General features: G+C 41.7%; 1 protein-coding gene across 2 annotated transcripts in view; it reads right to left on the bottom strand.

Annotated features, from left to right (window-relative positions):
* septin12 (septin 12) overlaps positions 1-21,749 on the bottom strand; it is a 152,837-nt gene that overhangs the window by 58,658 nt on the left and 72,430 nt on the right. For both annotated transcript variants that reach the window (XM_084678313.1, XM_084678314.1), the window contains exon 3: positions 7,891-8,019. In XM_084678313.1, coding sequence (XP_084534439.1) covers positions 7,891-8,019 — 129 coding nt within the window. The remainder of the gene's footprint in view (positions 1-7,890; positions 8,020-21,749) is intronic.

Genomic DNA, 21,749 nt, shown 5'->3' with positions numbered 1-21,749 from the left:
TTTTGATGACTCCAGAATGACCCTTTGTAACCAAGGTCAAATTCTTAGGATAAAAAGGTATTCTTTTTCATAATTGTTATCTCTAATGAAAGGTGGTACTTAGAACTATCATATATAGACCTTTTTGATGAACATTGTAGAATTTTTATTCATCAAGTTTGGCCCTTGAAAGCTTCCGGTTTAAGACGTGCGAATGATTGTTTTGATGGAAGTCAGCTAGTTTAAAGCATAAGTGAGCAAGTTACAGTGGCAAAAAATGTTTTTTAAAACAATGTCAATTGTTGCTGTGTTTGGCTCTTTGTCGAGATTGGGGAATAACAAGTTTCAACAAGTTTACATTTTCTATAAAAACGGGACAACGAGATGACTGGGTTGCTGCTGTAAACAATAGCTTGTTGATCTTTCAACGTTGTTTCAATAGTAATATCGGTGGAAATACCGTTAGAATAGCATTGATTTAGGTTGTTTTTTCAACGTTGTTTCAATATATTGGTGGAAATACCAGTATCGTGTTGGTTTTTCATTGTTGTTTCAATATTAAATAAGGGTACATGATGATGGGTAACATAGTCTGACGTTGGTTCAATTAAATTGGCATTGAAAGTGTAGTTTCAATAAAGTTTGCTATCTGAGTTAGTGCTTTAAAAAGGTGGTTTGGGGTGCCATAACTTGTCATGGAAGGGAATTTCCAATCATGCCTAGCATCAGTGGGATGTGTCCTGGCTTAGGTTACTGAAATGAATTTGCGCAACAGGCAAGGGATCCACCTGAACAATAAATATACTTCAGTAGAGATAAAACGGTTGTGGATCTGACACTGCATGCGTAGTCCTAGGCTATGGCTAACTCTCATATCCACCTGGTTTTTAACCCTCGACCATACACTGGATTCAAAAATGACATGTGGGTGATGTAAAACCAGCAGATCACATTGAACACTTATCTGTGCATTTATTAATTACTACAATTTCACAGCAGTTATTCACAAGTTCAACAGATACAACCTACCCGCTGCACACCTTCCCGAACGTTGCATTTAGTATGCAGGCATCATAGCTGGTCTAGGTCTTTTTAAGCCGTCTCTATCTTAATATGTACATTGTTTGTTGACTCCCATTAAAAAAAAATGTTGTAGGCATCAGACTTTTATAAGCTCCAACAACCTCTTTACTGACAGTAAACGCACTCTACCAAATAGTATTTGGTAGGCTAATCTAGCTACTATTTGAAATAGTGGTAGACATCGGGATACATTAGCTCTAGCTCTACCTTAGGCTATCAATTTCAGATCAGCCTAAAATAAATTATAGTCTAAAATAAATAACGTTCTGATCCAGTGGGTTGGTTAGGGCAGTGGTTCCCAACCCTGCTCCTCGGGACCCTCTGTCCTGCATGTTTTAGATGTTTCCCTGCGCCAACACACCTGCTCCAAATGAATGGGCCGTTATCCAGCTCTGCAGAAGCCTGTTAACGACCATTCATTGGAATCAGGTGTGTTGAAGCAGGGAAACATTTAAAACTTGCAGAACAGGGGGTCCCGAGGACCAGGATTGGGAACCACTGGGTTAGGGGACACTATTCGATGTATCGCTGCTATTCACAGCCAGTTGATTGATGGTAATATGTGCTATATCATGTTAACTCGATGGTAAAGTAGCTAGCGACTAATGTATGAGATGCGCTAACCGGATGTAGTTCAGGGCCTTGCGTTCTAAACTGGTCTGTTATTGTTTACGTTTCAAAAAAGGTCTATATAACCAAGTTCCTCATTAGTATTACTGAAACACAAAAACTGAAGCATTAACACATTGGAGTGTTTCATCTGATTCCAAGGATTGGCACACAAAGAACACTGATTCTGTCAACCATATTGCACAATAGACTTTTATTTTTAAGGCTACACAGATACCTAGCATATGGGGTATCAGAATTTACAGCTATCGCTAAGCTACAAAGCTAACAAGCTAATTTCGGAGCCAGTCAAAGCCAATTTGAGAAATTTGTTTAGAATGTGTGTGTGCGTGTGTGGGGGGGGGGGGGGGGGCAGGACGCATAGACCTAGTTGGCTTTAGAGGGCTGTCAACGGAGCATGGAAGCTCCTATGGGGTCAAACAAGGTGTCAATCAAATGGGCAGAATGTATCGGCCATTTAACCTGTTTACGGTCCTATCTTGCCCGCGATACAGAAATGCTGCCCCTCCCTCCCTCAGTTACGACGCACTTAATTCGAACAATTTTTTTTTTTACTGCTACACATGTTATACATCATTGGAAAGCTACGATTCTATTGCTTCCATTGAAATAAACCAATTCAAGATCAAGTAGCAACAGCAAGTACAGCCAACGTCTTTGTCCGGTGACCGTTCCTTCAACAATGCCAGAAAAAAAAGTTGTATGCACACAACACATCAAAACCTCATCCTCATACATTCCCAAAGGTCCAAAGTATCTAACCATGTAGAGCAGTTGTCCAAACAATGAATTATATCCTAACATAGCCAAGATCTTCCTTTGCCAATTATTATTATTTCAGTCTTTCACGCACTATCGCTCATAGGAGGAGATGTGGTTCGAGTACGTACAAGTGGATTGTCTTAATTACTTTGCATCGTACCAGCTGAGTAACAGAATGCAACCATCTGTGATCTGACGTAGATAGGTCGCTGTGACGTAGATCGGTTGGGTTTTGCCTCTGCCTATACAAAACCTGAGCTGAATACGGAAGAGTTTTAGACCACTGAACAGGGAACTGTTCAACGGTGTAACTCCACATTTCAGTGCGACAAAGTTTTCGCGCTTTGCACATGCTTTCAGGAACTAATTTCACACGTATATAATGTATTGAGAAGCAAATTGTGGAATTAGCTTTACAGGATACTGTAAACTTACTACTTGCAAGAAGCAAAGGAGATCATATCTGCTCAAGTTATAGTGTAACTACTCGCGTGTAAGTTACTAGCTAGCTCGTAAGCCGCGGAGTGCCTTTCACTAACACAGTGAATTAACTAGTACTGTTAATCAACATGGTTTACTATAGTAGGTTTAGTTTTATATGTTGCCAACGCGGGGACAACTGCACAAGAGTTTCATTAAACAAAGAAACCAGATAGTACCATGAGATTCTCGGACATCACTCAAGGTTCCTCTAGCCATGCTGGATGAAAGACGCTGACATCAACGCTCGCTATTGCATTGGACACCAGCCATTCTTCGTTATCCTACTATCCACAGAGATATTTTACTGACAGACACAGACACACATCATACTGTTGTACTGTTGTTAGTTTAGCTCATATGAGTGAAGTGACCATTTAAGTCAAATGTGAGTGTGAGTCAAGTGTCTGAGCGGTTAAGGAATCAGGCTAGAAATCAGAAGGTTGCTGGTTCGCTAAGAGTGTCTGCTAAATGACTTGTTTTTTGTTGTTAAAAGTACACTAAAGGTGTATGTAAAGTAAACTTACCAGAGTGTGTATTTCCTTTTACTGTTAATGTATATGTGACCGTTGAGGTAATAGTTATACTTAATAATAAATATAGGAACTCAAAATTCATAAGGCAAATAGCAAACTTAAACAAATTCAGGGCCCTTTGTTAGACCATTAGGGAACAGAAGGGCTATATAGAACATGCACAATGGGAATGAACCAATGTAGGCCTACACGATTCACAACACTTCAGTTGACGTGAATTGGCTAAACTCACTCAAGTATGTATACGAACCACCCACACCAGCAAATCACTAGCTTTTCGTTGGCATAGCTGGTAGTGGTCACACTTGCGTGGCTGTGTGTGACTTGTAGACGACTAGCACAACCATGTCTGTTGCACTTGGGTAAGTTTAATATCTATCTATCTGTCCTGTTTAGGGGCTGTGTGATCATCTTATGTGTAGGCAAGAATGTTCGTGTTTTTCTGTTACTGTTATGTACCAAACATGCAGAGAAGTTGTAAATTTTTTAGCTAAGTTAGCTAGGTAGCGCAGTTGCAATGCCGATGTCCGTATACAGTAGTTGGGGGTGGATCTGCCTCTGCCCTCTTCTACAAGGCCAAGGGTTCACACAGACTTTATACCACAGACTTTAAACCATTGCCATATATTGCACCCTTGCCATTTTTGCACTCATATTTGTAAGATTTGTACTAAGCACCCTGTTTGTATTGTTTTATTTTTATATATTGTACATTATTGCTATTTTACACTTTATATTTATTTAATTCTACATACCTGTCCCCTTTGTATTAGATAATTAGACTTTGCACCTTTTGTATAGTATAGTTAGACTTGTCTAAACTTACACCACTTATTTAAAGGTCACATGACATGAAAACTTAACTTTAGGAGGTTATTTAACATTAATACGAGTTCCCCTAGCCTGCATTTTTTCCCCCAGTGGCTAGAAATTTCGATAAGTGTAAACCAAGCCCTGGGTATTCTTCTCCACCTTTGAGAAAATGAGAGCTCAAACGCTCGGTTTTGAAAATCCCCCTGTTGTGACATCACAATAGGGGGTTACCTCCCCTTTCTCTGCTATGCCCGCCCAGAGAATCTGGCCCACCAATGAGAAAATGAGCTACGACCGTGCAAGCGCGATTTAGTTTTTTCCTTGAGGCATCATCGCTTCCAAACGACCGAAGCATGGCAGTTAGCCCCGCCTCTTTCTTCTTCATAGCATTTAAAGCTACAAACCCAGAAACGGCACGTCCTGACGAAAGCTCATTGTGGGACTGCTCGTTGTGCCTGTAATTCTGATTAAGATACAGTATTAGGGAACCACTAAGGCCTATATAAAAGCATCCAAAAACAGCATGTCATGGGATCTTTACTCCTATATGTGTGGAGACTTGCATTTAGTAGACACTCTTATCCAGAGAGACTTACAGTAAGTACAGGGCCATTCCCCCCGAGGAAAGTAGGGTGAAGTGCCTTACCCAAGGACACAACGTCATTTGGCAGAGCGGGGAATCGATCAAAAGTATCGATTCCTTGTCTGTGCAAACTTTCATGGCAATTAAAACCCATTCTGATTCTGAGTTAACCAGCAACCAGTTCCCACCCATTATCTGCCTGAGGGAAGTGTGAAAAAGTTTGCCATATATGAGTAAAAAAAAAAAAGAAGATCTAAATGCGGACAAATATCAACACCTGTTTTCATGGTTTCATTTCATGTCTAGACTGTGCACTTGCAAGCCTCGATTGTTTCATTTTACAGCTGGAGGAACACAGAGAGAGGTTACAAGTTTAACAGTATCAGAATCAGAATTATTCGCCATGAAAGTTTGCACAGACAAGGAATTAGCTTTGGCAGGAAGGTCCATACAGTAAACATCTTAAACACATCTTAAATTTAAATATGTGGTCTAACTATACTAAGGATACATAACTAGCAATACTAAGTGGAATACAATTAAAATAAAATATACAATAAAGTAAAATATAAGTTGCCAATTTACAATATAAAATACAAATATTACAGGAATTGAGTGTAGTGCAAAATGTAAATCGTTTTTACATTCAGTCAGTGTGAGCTTTGGCCTTGTTGAGGAGGCCAACAGCGGAAGGGAAGAAACTGTTTGTATGGCGTGAGGTTTTGGTCCTGATGGACCGCAGCCTTCTGCGATAGCCAGCACAACCAGTCTCCACAAACATAACCATGTTTAGCTTGGATAGATTCTGACCACTTAAGACTGAACACCTGTCAAGTAGACATACAAGGGTCTATTGTACAAAAGAAGACTAAACCAAACAGGCGTTTTTGCTGTATCATTATATCGTAAGTTGCTTTGCTGTGGGAGACAATTATGTCTATATTTAGGAGAGTTGTGTCACACTTTTTTGCGGGGGAAAACCTTGCCGGGAAATGTGCTAGGACCGCCACTGCTCACCCGACAAGCTTGATGTGTGCACATAGTAGTAGAATGGGGAAGAATTAGGCCGAATCCCAATATTCTGTCTTACCCTTACCCCTTACCCCTTGTGTCTCGAAACTGAGGGGTAAAGGCTACATAGCCCTATGAAATGAGACACCACTTGGTTACGGTTACGTATATCGATGTCTCCAAAGCAAGTAGTGTTATGCACTGATATCAAACGAAATTTGCTGCTAATGGAGATGAGTTAAAACTGTAGAGATGCATGGATTCCATTCAAGGCTGATCAGAGAAATGCGGGACTGTTGTGCGAATCAGCAATGTAATGTTAGCTAGCGAACTAGCAATTTTTTTTAAGTTTCAATTAAGAACATGGTTGAAAATTCATATGTATAGGCAGGGACGTGCACAGGTTGTGGCTAAGGTTGCCCGGACAACTGCCCGTTTGCCCTCAGAGGGAATAATAAATAAATAAATTAATTAAGTCAATTTTAACAGCTGCAGTATTTCATGTATACCTAGATGTAAAAAATTGCCACTCGTGCCCTTTTTTCAGGCCAGAGCAACTGCCCTTCAAAATTCCTGTGCACAGAGCAATGTAGAGTACAGAACAAGGCCGTCATAATTTTTTTATCAATAATATAAGCCGAAAATATTACATTTATGGGACTCTCTGGATGATCTGTCTGCCATTGTTGCAGGTAGTGCAGCATTCACATACCCCTAGCAGGGCTCGACATTAAGGCTTGTCCGATTTTTTGTAGGGCAAGTGGAAGAGAACTTTACTTGTCCCACTGGACAAGTTAAAACTCAAACAAAATAAAATGCTATGTTACTTCACGTTATGTTCCAATTATTATTAGTCTATTTTACCGAATTTATTTGACCGAATTCTGCATTAGCAAAACACAAAATAAGTGGCTTCGTCCCAAGATCTCTATAGACCGTGCAGCTAATTTAATGTTAAACACTTGAACGGGGGCTTATTACTTCAAAGAGTTTGTGTCTTATTAATTCCAAGGGCAGTTACAATCACCAGTTTTCATCTAACTTTCACCATTACAGAGAAAGAGAGGCGGAGAGAGGGAAAGGGGAGAGAGAGACTGTGCCGCATGAGGTAAAGTCACCAGGCCATCTCTTGGGCATCATATTAATAAAATGCAAAGGAGGAGTGAGACCATGTACTGTGTGTGAGGACAAAGCCTTCGAGAAAGACATTACATGTATTGTAGCGGCATTAAAACAGGGCAGGCACAGTTCAGTATCATCAGGAAAGGCAAAGCTGCTTGGTAATGGAGAGTGTGTGTGAGGTGTATGTGTAAGCGTTGTTACATCGTGGTTGAAACAACCATGCTCCTGGCATTCTCTGTCCCTCCTCCACACATTCCCTATGGTGTGGGGGGTTTGAGCTGTCAGCGTCTGCCTGGTCGTGGGTCAGTCAACGCTGGACCTGGTCGCCAGTGGAGGTTGATCTGTGACAGTCTGCCAAAGCTGGAGCTAGTCCCCCGGCCAGTGATGCTGCGCCGATCACAGTCCCCAACCCTGTGGCTACCTCTACCCAAGTTGAACACTGGATTTTGGGATTTCAACACCCATTGACACTTCCCTGTTGTATGACTATGTTTAGCCTGTGTTCTGCCCCTCCGTTTCACCAACCGTCTCTGGAGGAGAGGATCCCTCACCAAATTGCTCCTCCCAAGGTTTCTTAAATTTTTTCTCCTCTAGTGAGTTTTTCTGGGAGTTTTTCCTTGTCTTCCTTGAAGGTTTAAGTTGGTGTAGTTCTATGGGCGTATTTGAAGCCCTCTGTCACATCGCTTGTATAAAGGGCTATACAAATACATTTTTATTTGGTTGGCACCGTATTATTTAGCGTCCCTGTGTGTGTATATGTGTGTATATAGTGACTGAATGTATGTGTGTTTTGCTTTGTGAAAAGTCTGAACATGTATGTGGGTGTTCGTGGTTTGTTCATCTGATTATGTTTGTGTGAAAGTAGAATTGTGTGCATGTGCATATACTCACCATGGCTGACTGATTGCAGTTTCACAGTTTTAGATATTTTTTCTTCGTAGTTGGGAGTGCAGGACTTGCGGCTGACTTTGGACTTAAACAGTGTGTTAACAAGAGTGGACTTTCCTAGACCACTTTGACCTACAAAAAGAACAAGGAATGGATTAATAAAGAAAGGCTGATATATAGTCCTACACACAGTGACAGGCATACAGTGAGGGAATTTTTTTTTTGATCCCCTGTTGATTTTGTATGTTTGACCACTGACAAAGAAATTATCAGTCTATAATTTTAATGGTAGGTTTATTTAAACAGTGAGAGACAGAATAAATGTAAAAAATCCAGGAACACACAACAACATTTTTAGAAATTGATTTGTATTTTAGTGAATGAAATAAGTATTTGACCCCTCTGCAAAACATGACTTAGTACTTGGTTGCAAGGTCAGACGTTGTTTGTAGTTGGCCACCAGGTTTGTCCCGCTTCTCTTTGCAGATCTTCTCTAAGTCATTAAGGTTTTGAGGCTGACGTCTGGCAACTCAAACCTTCAGCTCCCTCCACAGATTTTCTATGGGATTAAGATCTGGAGACTGGCTAGGCCACTCCAGGACGTTAATGTGGTTCTTCTTGACACTTCTCTGGCCACTCCTTTGTTGCCTTGGCCGTGTGTTTTGGGTCATTGTCATGCTGGAATACCCATCCACAACCAATTTTCAATGCCCTGGCTGATGGAAGGAGGTTCTCACCCAAGATTTGGGACACCCCCAAAGCATAATGTTTCAACCTCCGTGTTTGACGGTGGGGATGGTGTTCTTGGATTTATAGGCAGCATTCCTCCTCCTCCAAACACGGCGAGTTGAGTTGATGCCAAATAGCTTGATTTTGGTCTCATCTGACCACAACACTTTCACCCAGTTCTCCTCGGTATCATTCAGATGATTTCAGTCCTTCATGGCGTAGTGTTACCAATTGTTTTTTTGGTTTCCATGGTCCCAGCTGCCTTGAGATCATTGACAAGATCCTCCCGTGTAGTTCTGGGCTGATCCCTCACCCTTCTCATGATCATTGCAACTCCACAAGGTGAGATCTTGCATGGAGCGCCAGACCAAGGGAGATACAGTTCTTTTGTGTTTCTTCTATTTGCAAATAATCGCACCAACTGTTGTCACCTTCTCACCAAGCTGCTTGGTAATGGTCTTTTAGCCCATTCCAGCCTTGTGTAGGTCAACAATCCTGTCCCTAACATCCTTGGACAGCTCTTTGGTCTTGGCCATGGTGGAGAGTTTGGAATCTGATTGATTGCTTCTGTGGATACCTTGATTGATTACTTCTGTGGACAGGTGTCTTTTATACAGTTAACTAGCTGAGATTAGAAACACACTTTAAGGGAGTGCTCCTAATCTAAGTTTGTTACCTGTATAAAAGACACTTGGGAGCCAGAAATTTTTCTGATTGAGAGGGGGTCAAATACTTATTTCACTCATTAAAATGCAAATCAATTTATAACAATTTTGACATGCGTTTTTCTGGATTATTACATTGGTATTCTGTCTCTCACTGTTCAAATAAACCTACCATTAAAATTATAGACTGATTATTTCTTTGTCAGTGGGCAAATGTACAAAATCAGCAGGGGATCGACAAAAAAAATCCCTCCCTTTACGTAACATCCTATATCGTCTTTTTAGTTGAGAGAGAGCTAATATTATGCAGTTGAGATCTTTTTCCAGCTTTCATTCACAAAAGTACAAATCATTTACAACATATGAGGCTAACAGAACTTTGCTTCTTTCTCAGCCACACATGGCATCATTCACTCAATTACCCTAGGTTCAGTCAAAGCCACAGTTCCATATGATTTGACATGTGGAATCTGGAAAACTCCAATATGAGAATGTTCCACATCCAGTATATTTTCCATTGCTGACAGCAGTGGCTGGCCATAGTCAATACAACTCTGGTGGCAGAGAAGGTAATCTATACACCTTTGCTGGAAGAAGACCCTGGCCTTGCCAGCAGTGCACACGGGCCAAGCATGCGCCCAAAATAGTCTCTGAATAACGCGCCACTGACTTTAGACTACGTTTTTCCTGGTGTGTGGAAGAATTGTTTTCGGAAATTGCAAAATAGCACCAGGGAATGTTTGCGCTGGAACACGCCTCCTCTTTTCGCTGAACCTCCCCGGGAGTTCATTCCCTAATTTACCAACGTGCGTCTGTGAAATCCGCTGTGCGGCGAGTAGTGTTTGCAGAGAAGTCGGATATGTGTATGTTTATCCATTTAATCACATTGACATGTAATCATTTAGTAGACACTCTTATCCAGAGCGACTTACAGTAAGTACAGGGACATTTCCCCCGAGGCAAGTAGGGTGAAGAGTCTTGCCCAAGGACAGAATGTGATTTTTCATTGCAGAGAATTGAACCGGCAACCTTCAGAGTAATAACCCGATACCCCCCCCCCCACAAACACACACACACGACCATTTTATACAGTAATAACTTGTACTTTTAAATTGTAAACTTCCTTGAGAGTCAACAAACACAGGCAGACAAACACATAATGTGTATGTGCCCTTTTGCTGTGTGCTACTCAGTAAACCTCCATCAACTGACAACACCATTTCAAGGCATCAATAATATTAGCACTCTGACAAGGGTCTGTGGGTAACAGTCTCACCAGTGTATCCTTCCCCCCTAATCAATATTTTTGTTTATTTCATCTCTCTAATAATGCAAGGAATATCTGTGTGTATTTACAAATCAGAATGGTTTTAGTTTCCCATGATAATAATAAGAAAATTATTTGCCGCCAGTATGGCTTGCTCTTCACATCCCAACCCCTTCACTCTGATTGGTCCTCTGGTCTGCAGTGAATATGATATCTTGAGAACTTGGGCACTCGGCAACATTAATATTTTGCAGGTTTCTTTTTTATAATCCAACAGAGTGCTGTAGGCTACCGCGATTGAACTAATGCGATTAACAAATGCATTCGCAATAAAATGAACTTAAACGTAGTAAGAAAAATAGGGAAATTCTGTTTTGTTATTTAGAAGTGAATTTGATTTTACAACCGATAATCAGCTGCTTTCAAAGGGGCTGGCTAACAAACACAACAACAATACAAAGTGGATATACTTTCAGTATAAATCTGTGAATTTTATTACATAAATTAATGTGTTGACTGATGTCAAAACTGCCAGCATATTGCACTCTATGGTGAATTAGGCCTACAATTATGACAACTGGCTCAACCATTGTGCATGTGATCACTTCTGTTATGAACTAAATGTGTGGCGGCCTGCGGAAACCCGTCCAATGTCGCGGCTGCTCATTGTTGGCTATAAGCCATAAAAGATCGAAAATCGTTTTCTGTCAAAATTGAGATTTTTTATGTTTTGTATAGTTACCATGTTAAATTATGTTCTCATCTATCATTGTTAAGCCCACATGCTATTTATGTTATATTGTTACGATAAGTTTTTGCCGTCCTTCCTACGGGATTAACTACGTTGTTCTGATTGGTTGTAGGTCTATCCAAGTGAGCGAAGAGGCATTTTTTTCTGGGTTCGGTTGACACACACCCCATAATCACAGCCCAATGGAGCAGTATCAGACTCATATTCTGACTAGAATCAGAGCCTGTCTAAAGGAGAGCCTGTTCACTCCCTGTTAAGCCCCATTGTACCGAATTTTGGTGCAGTTACATCAGAGTTCCACTGGGAGTGATCCCAGTCCAGTGCAAAATAAATGGGAGTCTATGGAGCTAAACGGCTAAATTTGTCTCTTTCGACTGATTGTCGTTGAGAAATCTCAGATTTGATTGTAGTTTTTGCATGTTCACCATGGATTATGGGTTGAAAGTTGAATGAACGAGTACTTATGTCTTTTCGGTTTCTTACAAAGTGAGTCGTTGTTGCCCATAACACGCTAGCATTCTGCTAATGAATGCTGATTGGTTAGTGAAGGACTGACAACGACCAGAGATCCCGCTTGATGGTATCCAAAGCGGAACCAGAATGTCAGAGCATTAGCAACATCATTCACAAGCCAAAACTCGTTCTAGCATGTGTATTGACAGGGAGAGCCTAACCTGTCAGCTGTGTTGTCGATGCCTTGAGAGAAAAAAGTAAGTGACCAGAGCTTGCCGCAAAGCAGTATCTCTGGTCATACAATGTGTATAACGTCATTGACATTTTAAAAGCTGTTTAAGACAAAAAAAGTGAATCCAACAAAAAAAAACACCCAATAGTGTGTATTTTTTTGCCTCCCCTTTCAAATTCAACATTCAAATTACTAGACAAAATAATATCCTGAGAAAAGTGGATTTTGAGGGGTATAGCTCCATAGAACTCCATTCATTCTGCACTGGACCGTTAGCGCCCTCATATGGAACTAAGGTGGAACTGCAACCAGTTCAGAACCCAGAAGTTTCCCGAGAGTGGCAGTTCTCCCCATATTAGACATTCTCTGCTAGAATTATGAGTATGACGTCAAGCTAGAAAACCGTGGCAGCGATAGCCATGACGAAGGAGCAACAAATTGATAGAAAGGGTTTGTCTTCTTCAGTTATTTGGAAGTGGTTTGGCTTTTTGAAATCCGACAAAGAGCAGAGCAATGTTATGTGCAAATTGTGTAGTAAACAGACAGGTTGCTACCAAGTCTGGTAATAGCCTACGACAAACTGCAAATGTGGACTTCTCGACAGGTCTACAAATGGCTTTGTAAGCAGAGATTTCTAAAAACGTTAACCGAGACCGTAGGTCGAAGTCAACAAACGTTTTAACAAAATGAGGCGACAAAGCGTTTGCAGACCTGTCGAAAAGTGCATATTTGGTTTCTTATATAGATCTACTACAACAATACGTGGGAAAACCCCAAATCAAACAACGAATCTGGAACAGACGCCTTGTTGTCAACATCTCCAAGGCAACCACTTGCTAGATCCGCAAATGGGTTTGCGGACTTCGTAGTACGTCTCTGGACCAATAAGAACAGCGTATTGGTCCAATGATACTACTAGTATATAAGAAACCTTTTTTACCACCTGAAGCAAAATCACTCGTTGGACCATGCAGAAAATGTGAGTTTGCGCCAAGGTATTGATAAAAAGCAAGGTTTAAAAAAGCTTAAGTTACTTGACCCCAGAGGCCTGTTCCATAAAGCGAGTTTACCGAATATGCCAGACTTATGTCAGTTAGTCTGACTCATTTCTATTTCATTCGGTTCCATAAAGCTAGCTCAACGTAGTTCAAACTCAATTACTATGGTAACTTATGCTTTGAAACTAGCCTGGTCCGGGTCAGGCTAATTGTCAGGCATAGACCGTGTTCTTGCTAAACCAGACGTTCCTGTAACAATGACCCAACGGGAAAACAATGATTTACCACGGACATTCTCATTTTTTAATTGTCATCAGTTCAATATGTAGGCTACATTTATAGAAAATCCACTTAAATAGCCTACATAGGCTACAACATTTAGCCTATGACAACAGGGCAGTCACACTTGTGTCATCCTTTGCTGGTATTGATCCTGTGCAAAAGATTCAACGCTGGAACAAAGCCACCAACCACATTGAAGTTGAGAGACCTCATATTGTGGGTGCATACAACAAATACATGGGCGGTGTGGATTTGCTGGACTAATTTGGAGCCAAATTCAAGTTCCCCCCTAAATTGCGCCGCCGATACCGGACCGATCCGGGGATCTCAGCTAAGATTGAGGCCTACCTCGCAGACATCTCCGCCTGGAGGACCGAGCACCACCTCCAGCTGAACCTCGCCAAAACAGAACTTCTCATCATCCCGGCCAAACCCTCCATCTCCCACAACCTCTCAATCACCCTGGGATCTGCAACGGTGAACCCTTCATCCTCTGCCAGGAACCTTGGGGTTACCATGGATGATGAGCGCTCCCTCACGGCCCACATTGCTGCGGTCTCCCGGTCGTGTAGATTCACCCTCTACAACATCCAGAAGATCAGGAGATACTTGTTTGAGCACTCCACCCAGCTGCTTGTCCAAGCACTTGTCCTCTCCAAGTTGGACTACTGCAACTCTCTGCTCGCCGGTCTCCCAGCATGTGCAACCCACCCTCTTCAGAGGATTCAGGACGCAGCGGCACGCCTGGTCTACAATCTACCCAGACGCTCCCACGTTACTCCGCTCCTCATTTCCCTCCACTATCTAACCAACTGTCTAGCTTTCTCTCTCAGAACAACCTGCTTAACCCCAACCAATCGGGCTTCAAGACCGGCCACTCCACAGACTGCCCTCCTTTCAGTCACTCCTGCTCTACAGACTTTCTGAGATGGGCATCACTGATCTACAATCTACCCAGACGCTCCCATGTTACCCCGCTCCTCATCTCTCTCCACTGGCTACCCATCAACGCCCGCATCAGATTCAAGACACTGGTACTGACCTTCCGAGCAGTGAACGGGACTGCACCCGACTACATCAAGTCTCTCCTGCAGCCTTACACCCCCACCCACCACCTACAGTCTTCTTCAGACAACCGCCTGGTGGTCCCACTGCTCAAGACCGCCTGGTCACAACACAAGCTCTTCTCCTGCCTGGCCCCCCAGTGGTGGAATCAACTCCCCACCTCAATCAGAGACATAGACTGTCTCTCCACCTTCAAGAGAAGGCTCAAGACGCACTTGTTCCGGGAGTACAACGGTACTTAGGAATGGTTTGCTGAACCCAATGCTAGTTTCCTCAAGGATCACAATGACTCTTGCTTAGAGACTTGTTGCTCCTGTTGGTTAGTGGCAACTCATTTAAACTGTTGTATTCGCTGCATAATATTCTGTTTTAGTTAAACTTTTTTCTACTGGTACACTTGCACTTAGAGATTTGTGTTGTTTAATTGTACCTTGCTTAACTGAATTAGAACTTATATTTAATTGTATATTTTATTTTAATTGTATTCCACTTAGTATTGCTAGTTTATGTATCCTTAGTATAGTTAGACCACATTTAAATTTAAGATTCCTATATGTTTATTGTATGCACCTCCCTGCCAAAGCAAATTCCATTGTCGTCTGTGCAAACATTCATGGCGAATAAATCCATTTCTGATTCTCTGATTCTGAACTACATGCTCTTATGATTCTTCCCTTTGGCACTTTGGTTGTTCACAATGTGTGCTTCTTGTTTTGGCTACCCGCAATGCTTTGGTGCTATCTTGTTGTTATTATCAGTGACCTATGCACTTTGTAAAGCTCTCTCCTGGAAGTCGCTTTGGATAAAAGCGTCTGCTAAATGAATAAATGTAAATGATACAGTTACATCTTCTGGCACACTATTATCATTGCTGGGATCAACGTCTCCTCTACAAATGGGACTGCAAGGCTCTCAATATTCCCAAGAAAAAGATGTTGAACAGGAGACTGTTTCAGGCGCAACTAGCTTCCTCCCTCATCCTGACAAACAGCTGTCGACACACCAAGGAGAGGGCGGCCATCTTCAGCCAGTGGGAGCCCTTTGACGTCAATAACTGTGACACCTCAGAGACCTGTGACTGCTCAGAAGAGACCATCCTCAGGTAATGGGGGTCCCAGCCAAGAGGGAATGTGAACCGCCAACGGATGTGCGCAGGGGTATGGTCGAACATTTCCGGTGAACACAACAAGAGGATGTTGCAGACACGGCATAAAAAGATATTCTAATATGCTCTGCAGAAAGTGCAATCTCCGTCTCTGCTTTTCAGAGGAAAGGAACTGCTTTTAGGACTACCATTGCACGTGAACAATGGACCCCGGGGTCTTTGAAGTTATCATTCTATTTTTATAATATTTATCCAGTTTTATTTATTTTTTATAAATTCTGATTCATCAAAATATGACTGTTGGGTGTTTATTATTAATTAAATCTACTGTTATAGTGCTATGTAAGCAATCCACACTCAAAATTAACCATTAGTTGTTTTGTGTATTTATTCTAACAGTATGAGAGCAAATGCTGAAATTCTGCTAGCAAATAGGCCCAACGTTGCATTATTACAACTTTTCCCTAAAAACGTCCGAAAACATTTTTTGGAATAAATCCTTCATTATCTTCATCAAAAAACATGTTGACATTACTTTTATGTTTGGGTCTTACAGGGTTAAGTCGATTTTCTATAAATGTAGCCTACATATTGAACTGATGAGAATAAGAAAATGAGGATGTCCGTGGTAAATCATAGTTTTCCCGTTGGGTCAGTGTTACAGGAACGTCTGGTTAAGCAAGAACACGGTCTAAGCCTGACAATTAGCCTGCCCCGGACCAGGCTAGTTTCGAAGCATAAGTTACCATAGTAACTGAGTTCAAACTACGTTGAGCTAGCTTTTATGGAACCGAATGAACTAGAAATTAGTCAGACTAACAGACATAAGTCTGGCTTATTCGGTAGACTCGCTTTATAGAACAGGCCTCTGATTTTTTATATCGAGGAGTGTGTTATTCGTAGTTGTTGATTTTGATAATTCTGATTGGTTTGCATGGCTTTATCCTTCTCATTACACTGCCGTCTACAGGTTTGACATAGTCATGAACCGGCTAATATACTGCAAACCCAGACGGAATAATGAAGGAAAATGAAAATTGAGCGGAAGTATGTAGGAGGGCGGAGCCAGGCAAAGAGCAGAGTACCTTGCCTGGAAATCCATACCCAAATCCGAAAGATTAAGGGTCTGGCTATGAGTAATGAAAATGGCCCAAATGGAGGGGCGGCAACAAGCATGCATTTGAAAATGCACTGCACGCAATTGGATAACACTACGACTAATGTTTACTGACTGATTCCAGACCGATGTCTGGATGTCTGACCGATGTGATTGGTGCAGTTCGGGCATGGGTAATAAGCATCATTACTCATGAGCGAAGCTAGTTCAGGCATGGCGCAGTTCCCGTTTGGCCTTGTCGGCCAACAAAAGGACTGTCCCGTTGTACAACATGGGGTTCGGCCACTAGGAGCTGTTTGTTCCTCGAGTGCGGCGAGGCCGTTCCATCCGCTCCCTTGCATGCTGCCCGGGGAAGGCTCCGTTTCCTGGGCTGCTGTTGTGCTGTCCAAAGGGGGCTCACGTTCAGGAGCCGACCACAAGCACTCGCGGCATATCTGGCATATCCGAGGAGCGACATTTGCAGGTACTGTCGTGAATCACGTTCAGGTTTTCTCGGTGCACTGACCTGTTGGACAGGCGTCTGATTGATTGCGGGGTGTAGGGTTGGACATATCGAGGACAAGGACAATGCAATGTGCACGCTTCTAAAATAATAGGAGCAGTAATGCTTTGCTGCACAAGCCCGCATTCAAAAAAGCAGCCAGAGTTCGGTAGGTAGTGTTGTGGAAAAAAAACACCATACTGTTGTAATTATGAATATGGTTAATGATTATGGATTCAATGAAACTGGTAATCACCTTTGTAGTACATGCTATATTATTGGAAACCAGATGCAAAGCTGTTGACTGATTATTGTTATCCCTAAACAATGGTAGGAGACATAGAGCCCAAAATATAAGGTTTGAATAATTAAAGGATGAGTGGGGGAGAGGAGCATGTGAATTCTTTCATAAAGGACCAGGACGCATAGTCGTAACTTATGAGACATATTTGTGGCCTTAAGCCCAGAAGCCTAATGCAGCTGGCTGTTCAAGGTCAGAAAGAGCTTGATTTCAAGAAGTGTCTATGTAGGAAAGTACCTGTTTTGAATCCCCAGAGACAAGGGATCCACTGTGTAAGATTACCTAATGTCTATGAAACCAACAAATATCATAACATATTAACATACAATGGGGAAAAGACTATACAAGTTAAATTGTCCTGAGAAAACTTCAGTCGGATCCCGGGATCACGCTCACGTTCTATTGGCAATCTTTGTTACCTGAGAACCAATAAAACACTTTGCATCAACCCTGCTGAGTTCCAGTGCTGTTTTTACATCTTGAGAAGTGACTGAAGACGTACAGAACTTTTCGTCAGTAGGTACTAGCCATTAGTAATGTTACTGTTACTAAGCTGCCCTTTTTGTCACTGCTTGACCAAGCCGAACAGAAGTGCTTGCTTTATTCGCGCCGTTTAAATTGGTTGTTAGAATCGTGGAGCAGATCCAATCTAATTGTTTGCGTTTGATGACGTTCATTCAATTCCGAGCAGCGGTATGATGAATACACCGGAAGCACAGGAGTACATCGTCCTAGTGACATTTAAGTAGCCTAACAATGGAGATGGCAAACGTTGTCAGTTAATGGCAGTAATAGTTTAATAGGATGTGTCCTGTAAAGGAATAAATCTATGATGCTAACCCTGCTGCTATTTCTTATACTACTAGTTATGTCTCCTACTTATTAGAGATGCATCTTAAGGTCCCATGACATGCTGTTTTGTATGTTTTATACAGGCCTTGGCGGCCCCCTAATATTGTAGCCTATCTGGTCAACGGTCATTTGCACGCATGTGTCTTATGACATCATAAGAGGAACATGTTCAATTGGAGCATTGAGCTTCGTTTTCTCAAGGCAGAGAAGATTACCCTGGCCCGGTTACACCTTTAGATATACCAATGTGTACTGACAATGCTGAACATGTGTCTGATGTAATCAATGCGTCAGAAAAGGAGTAACGATAATGATGAACCGAGAAGCTTGTGAGACGGTCTGCATGAAGCCAACTATACTGATTGCAATAGGTATCTGCATGCTGCAGGTAGCCTGCAGGGACGCTTCTCCGATCTGTGCCCTTGTCAAAGGGCAAGTGAATACCGCCAACCCCTGCCTAGCTTCAATATTCTTATAAATACCATGATGTGTTCTCTGTGAGCCCTCTGCCTGTAAACATGTCCGTGCTGTGCCCTTTGCAGGGTGCACCGTTTCGAGTCCCGCAAGCTGCAACCGTGTCCATCAAAGCATTGGTGGTAGGTGTCCACTTGTACGTTCGGTGTGCGGATCCTTCATCATGCAGCCTTCCGGGGAGCCCGTCTATCCGTCTTGTAATGAGCGGTGAATGGCTGAAAGCAGACAATTGTCTTACCAACTAGGGGTGTCACAATACCAAAAATTCAGTAGTCGGTGCCGATATCAGTAAAATAACACAATTCTCGATGCCAATTTCGATACCATGGTTAAAAAAAAGGATTTTCTAAGATTCCATGTACTTGAACCATTAACTTCATTTTAAAAATATTTGGAAAAATAGCTCAATTTCATAAGACAAAGGCAAATACAGTGCAATTAAGCCATTCAGCTAACAAAATAAACATGAGTTCACCTTCTAACCAAGGTAGGCTATAGGCTAACGTTAAAACTACAGAATAGGTAACCTAAACTACGTACATAACATAAGCCATTGTAACTCTAGTGCCCACCATCTCAAACATTGTGTAACGTGTATGACAGATTAAAAAACAGAAAGAGTGCATTCTTTGGTTGTATTCAGAACTTCACCGCAACCACAACGAACATTGATTTATTTGGTATGATGCCAGTTGTTAGCATCGGTGCTGCGCCTCTTCTAGAACGGCTCACCTTGAATTCTTTAAACAAATCCGGATGACGATCTTTCGGTTGCTTAGCTGAATTGGAAGTATGACCTCCCTTGATCTGAAGAACACGGTAGCATCTTCTGCATAGTGGCTTTTGCGGATTAATCATAACGCCACGGTCATCTGCCTCAAACGCAAAGTAGGCTATTTCCAAACACGACTTTTTGTGCCTATGTTGTAAACCAGTGTTTCCCAAACTTTTTTTCTGGGGACCCATATTTTAAAAATCACAAGCCTTCGCGACCCAAGCCAATAGAGATTATTCGTAAATCACAAAATAAAGGTGGATTTGACCATTATTGCACAATAATGAGGATATTTTACTGTTATTGTATTGTTATTTCAGAACTTGTACGCCTACTGCAATTGTTAATAAGCTATCTCAGACTGAGTGATCACTTCTCTCTGAACAAATTGAACCAGCAATGATTAAAGAAGGTATCCAATAAGTGCCTAATTGGACATACAGCTATAAAAAAAACATATAGCCCATGTATTCTTATTTTCAACATTCAATTGAACCAGCAATATTGGAACAAAATATGAAATAATTACAAAAAGATTACAAATTATACAAAACATGTTGTATCCTTTTCAACATTGCTAATGGGATAGCTGGGCCTGTCTGCGTTTAGTGCATTTCAGTCCGTGGTGCAGGAGGAGAGTGCAACACAAATATCAGGCCCAGCATTCAGTCCGTTTCTGTGCTTGTCTTCATTTTTGTGAGCACAAAAAATCCCAATTTGCACATGTACGTGGTAGTGAAAGGAATAAGCATATAATTAGAAATAGTGGCCCTATTGAGGACAGGATATTCTGATGAAATGCTTATCCAGAATGATAAGGTCACAGATCCATAGCGTCAGTGCGATCGCAGCTGGGCTGTAACAACTCGGTTTCTTCTGTAGGACTAAGCGTCAACTCAAGTTAAGCCGGAGGACTCTCAAATTGCGATTTTGCATCCACCTTTCATCATTCAGATGGGCATACCTCTCTGTTGGAAAATAGCGATCAGAGTTCTCAATAAGCGCAACGAGATGAGTTTTATTAAGCGCAGATGGCTGCTGGTCTTTCAAATAGGGGAAGTTCATTTTCATAAATCATATATATTTTTCATTATTTTTCTAGTTCACTGGCCCTTACGGCACTAGCCGAGCCTACTGTATGTATAGTATGTATGAATGAATGAATGAAGGAACGATCAACGAAACAATATTAAACTCAAAGAAAATGTGGGAATTAGGTTCAACTGAAACAAGGCATGTGGTGTATAATTGTATGCAATGTATGATGAAAACTTGCTAGCAACTTCGCCAAGCAAATACCAAGAAATAGGTTGCAGCAGCTCTTTCGACTACACTTACAGAATCTGCGATGGGACTGAGCTTGAATAGCTTCGGTAACTTTCTATAGTACAAAATTATTGTCAATCATAAGGAGATGTCTTTCAACAGACCCTCCAATCATCACGCGGAAGTCCTGCATCCAGGCCAGCCCACTCCTCCATTCACCCCCACCTGAGCGTCCATGGGCGGGACATAATCGCAGCATTTATCCAATGACCGTAAAGTTTCGAAGCACTGAAAAAAAATGTTCAGAGCAGCCCCATTGAAGTCCATAGAAGCTGAGCTTCAACAGGGAAAAGCACTGTGGCGCTACGGGAATGTATGAGAAGGAAATCAGTCTGTCGACTGATTTCTTCCACATGTACATCCATTCCGCCAATGTTAAACCATTTGTCATGTGTATGAATAAATGGTGAAATCAACCACGTGAGTGTCTTGATGGAAATTCACGTGAGTGTCTTGACTGGGTAACTCGCTGAGCAAATTCAAATTGTGCTTGCGAGAACTCTGGATTTCCAGGGTAGTTCTTTCTAACAATCCTTGTTGTTCTTTGAATCTTTCATGAAATGTTTACAAAATGCCATGAATGGTCTATTCTCTTAAGCGGTTTGTGTTTTTTTTTTTTATTAAAATAGTATGTTGTGGAAATGAAAATTTAATGTTTGCCTTCACTGAAAAAACAGATTTGATTACAAATCTGTTTTAGATTTTTGCATGCAACTTATTGCTTCCTAATCTATAGATTTTTGACAATATGTTTAGCTAAGATTAAGATAAAATAAGATTAGCTGTAGCTAATAGTGTGTCTTGCGTAGGCTACAGCGTTGCAGTGAGCTACACTGGTTTGAAACCACAGGTAGGGTGACCAGACGTCCGGATTTCGGCCAGACAGTCCGGTTTTCCACCCCTTTGTCCGGACCGCTGTTGCGTGTCCTCCTTTTCGCCCTTTTGTCCTCCTTTTTGACCCTTCCTGCCCACAGTTGCAATTTACCACT

The sequence above is a fragment of the Hypomesus nipponensis genome, chromosome 17 (assembly GCF_054491055.1).
Source record: "Hypomesus nipponensis isolate SF chromosome 17, ASM5449105v1, whole genome shotgun sequence".
In the NCBI taxonomy this organism is placed as follows: domain Eukaryota; kingdom Metazoa; phylum Chordata; class Actinopteri; order Osmeriformes; family Osmeridae; genus Hypomesus; species Hypomesus nipponensis.
The sequence above is the reverse complement of the archived record's forward strand: the minus strand, read 5'-3'. Positions and strand labels throughout refer to the sequence as shown.